The sequence below is a fragment of the Portunus trituberculatus genome, chromosome 8, assembly GCF_017591435.1.
Source record: "Portunus trituberculatus isolate SZX2019 chromosome 8, ASM1759143v1, whole genome shotgun sequence".
Taxonomy (NCBI): domain Eukaryota; kingdom Metazoa; phylum Arthropoda; class Malacostraca; order Decapoda; family Portunidae; genus Portunus; species Portunus trituberculatus.
Window position 1 is genome coordinate 1,415,001 of NC_059262.1, and position 2,500 is coordinate 1,417,500.

Consider the following 2,500-nt stretch of genomic DNA (forward strand, 5'->3'; position numbering starts at 1 on the left):
ACAACAACAACAACAAGCAAACCACCAACCAGCCAGAACCCCCAGACACTCCCCCTTCCCCCACTCCCCGTCCCCCACAAGGCAGCCATACAAGAGCTAGACGCGTTCCAACAAGGTCACGAGTCTACCCAGTCACGCAAGGTCACGCAGGCCAAGGTCACGAGATTCGGTTAGGTCAGGTCACGAGAGAGAGAGAGAGAGAGAGAGAGAGAGAGAGAGACAAGGTGGCAACAGGTATCGTGGTGGTAGTGGAGGAGGAGGAGGAGGAGGAGGAGGAGGAGGAGGAGGAGGAGGAGGAGGAGGAGGAGGAGGAGGAGGAGGAGGAGGAGGAGGAGGAGGAGGAGGAGGAGGAGGAGGAGGAGAAGGAGAAGGAGGAGGAGAAGGAGAAGGAGAAGGAGAAGGAAGGAAGAAGAAGAAGAAGAAGGAAGAGAAGAAGAAGGAGAAGAAGAAGAAGAAGAAGAAGGAGAAGAAGAAGAAGAAGAAGAAGAAGAAGAAGAAGAAGACGAAGAAGAAGAAGAAGAAGAAGAAGATGTAGGAGAAGAAGGAGGCACAGTACTCACCCCACCATCCCTCTCCCCCACAAAACCAGTCTTCACCCCACCAGGCATCCAGAACACCCCCACCGGTTAGAGATTACACCCCACCGCTCACCCCTCCCCCCCTCCTTCACCCCACGAATCACCCAACTAGTGACATCCCGCATTTAACCTAAAGCAAGTTAAGGAGGGGTGAAGGGGGGAGGGGTGACGGGGGGTGAGGGAGGGGTGGAGATATGCCCTTCCTATGTCTGAGAGAGAGAGAGAGAGAGAGAGAGAGAGAGAGAGAGAGAGAGAGAGAGAGAGATAACAATCCAATTTTGCTCTCTCCCATTGCTTGTTAAGTTGGGGGTGTGGGGTGATAGGATGAGAGGGTAACAACAGGAGGGGTGACGGAGGGGGGGTAGGATGAGGGGTGAGGTATGTGACAGTTTAAGGGAGGGGCGTGGCTTAAAGGGGTGACAGTTATGTTAAGGGGAGAGAGAGAGAGAGAGAGAGAGAGAGAGAGAGAGAGAGAGAGAGAGAGAGAGAGAGAGAGAGAGAGAGAGAGTGAGAGAGAGAGAGGAGTGAAAGGCATGGAGAAGAGGGTGGGCGGGGCGTGGTGAGGGGCAGGGGGGCAGGGCAGGGCAGGGCAGGGCAGGGCGGGGCAGGGGAGGACAGACACGGCGTGGCAGGGTTGGGGGAGGGCGTGGGGCCGGTGTAGGGGTCAGTAGGATGCCGGTCAGGGTGATGTCAAGGTGGTGGCAGGGTGGTGGCAGGGTAGGGGTGGCAGGGTGCATGGGTACTCACCTATATTGATGATCCTGATGTTCTCGTCTCGCTCAAGGAATTGGAGCGCCACGGACACATTCTCCAGCTTCTGGCTCTTGAAGGTGGGTCGTTTGTTGTGCTTGGGCAGGTGTTTGCCGGACAGCACCTCGATGAGGGCGATGAGGCGCAGGCCGTCGCTGAGGTCAGTCTCCAGGTTGCCGATGTGCTTGGACACCTGCTTGAGGTGCTCGTTGGCCCACCGTGTGAACGTGTTCTGCTGGATTCTCTTCCATTGCGCGTCCTCCGCTAACTCGCGCTCCGTGGCCGCCATCTCGTCCTCCTCCTCGCCCGCCTGGCAGTACTCTGGCGCACCTGGCCCGTACATCCTGAACACACCTGAGCCTCCTGCTGCTGCTGCTGCTGCTGCGGTCACCGGAGGGAGGGGCCTCGCCGGCCGGGGCGGGGCTTCGCTGCTATCGCCACCCACACCACACACTCACTTCCCGCCAAATTCAAACTGCTGATAGATGTGTGAGAGTGTGAGTGTAAGGAGCGTGCGTGTGTGCGGCGTTATGTTATGCTGCTGCAGCGGCGGCGGTGGCGGCGCGGTGCGGGGCGGCGCGGTGCGGGGCGGTGTGGCTAGCGGTAGGGCGTGACGGGGCGGGGGCGGGGGCAGGGGCGCATCACTGGTAATCCCGGAGTAGCCTCGCCCACCGGACACCACGGTCACCTTCCTGTGGTGGTGGCGGCGTCGTGCGGCGCCTCCTCGCTGGTGGTGGTGGAGGTGCGGAGGGCGTCACAGCATGACGGGCGCACCGCGGTGCTGCGTGCACTACACCTGAGGCCTCCACCAGACTGAGGCAGGAGCGGGTGGCAGGGCGGCGGGGTGGCGTGGTGGCGCGGCGCCAGACACTCTCTAAAATAGCCCGTGTGCTGCAGGTCGACCCACGCTTGCTGCCGCCGTGGCCGCAAGAATAGTGCCCGGGAGCGTGTGTGTGCGTGCGTGTCTGCCTCCTAATGCTGCTGCTGCTGCTGCTGCTGCTGGGTCCTGCCTGACGGGGCCGCGGCGAGGAGCTAACAGGAGCTTGAAGTCTGGCGTGGCGGTGCGCGGCGGGTCGGGTCGGGGCAGGCGAGGTGCGGCGCGGTGCGGGCGTGAGGGTGGTGGTGGCAGCGGGCGGCGCGGCGCGGGTTGGGAGCGGGCGGGGAACACTGCC

General features: G+C 61.7%; 1 protein-coding gene across 1 annotated transcript in view; it reads right to left on the minus strand.

The window, feature by feature from the left end:
• Positions 1 to 2,500, minus strand: part of LOC123501055 (filamin-A-like) — a 163,812-nt gene that overhangs the window by 161,281 nt on the left and 31 nt on the right. Inside the window, 1 exon segment of the mRNA XM_045249635.1 lies at positions 1,326 to 2,500. This exon segment is cut by the window's right edge and continues 31 nt beyond it. Coding sequence (XP_045105570.1) covers positions 1,326 to 1,671 — 346 coding nt within the window. The 5' untranslated portion in view covers positions 1,672 to 2,500.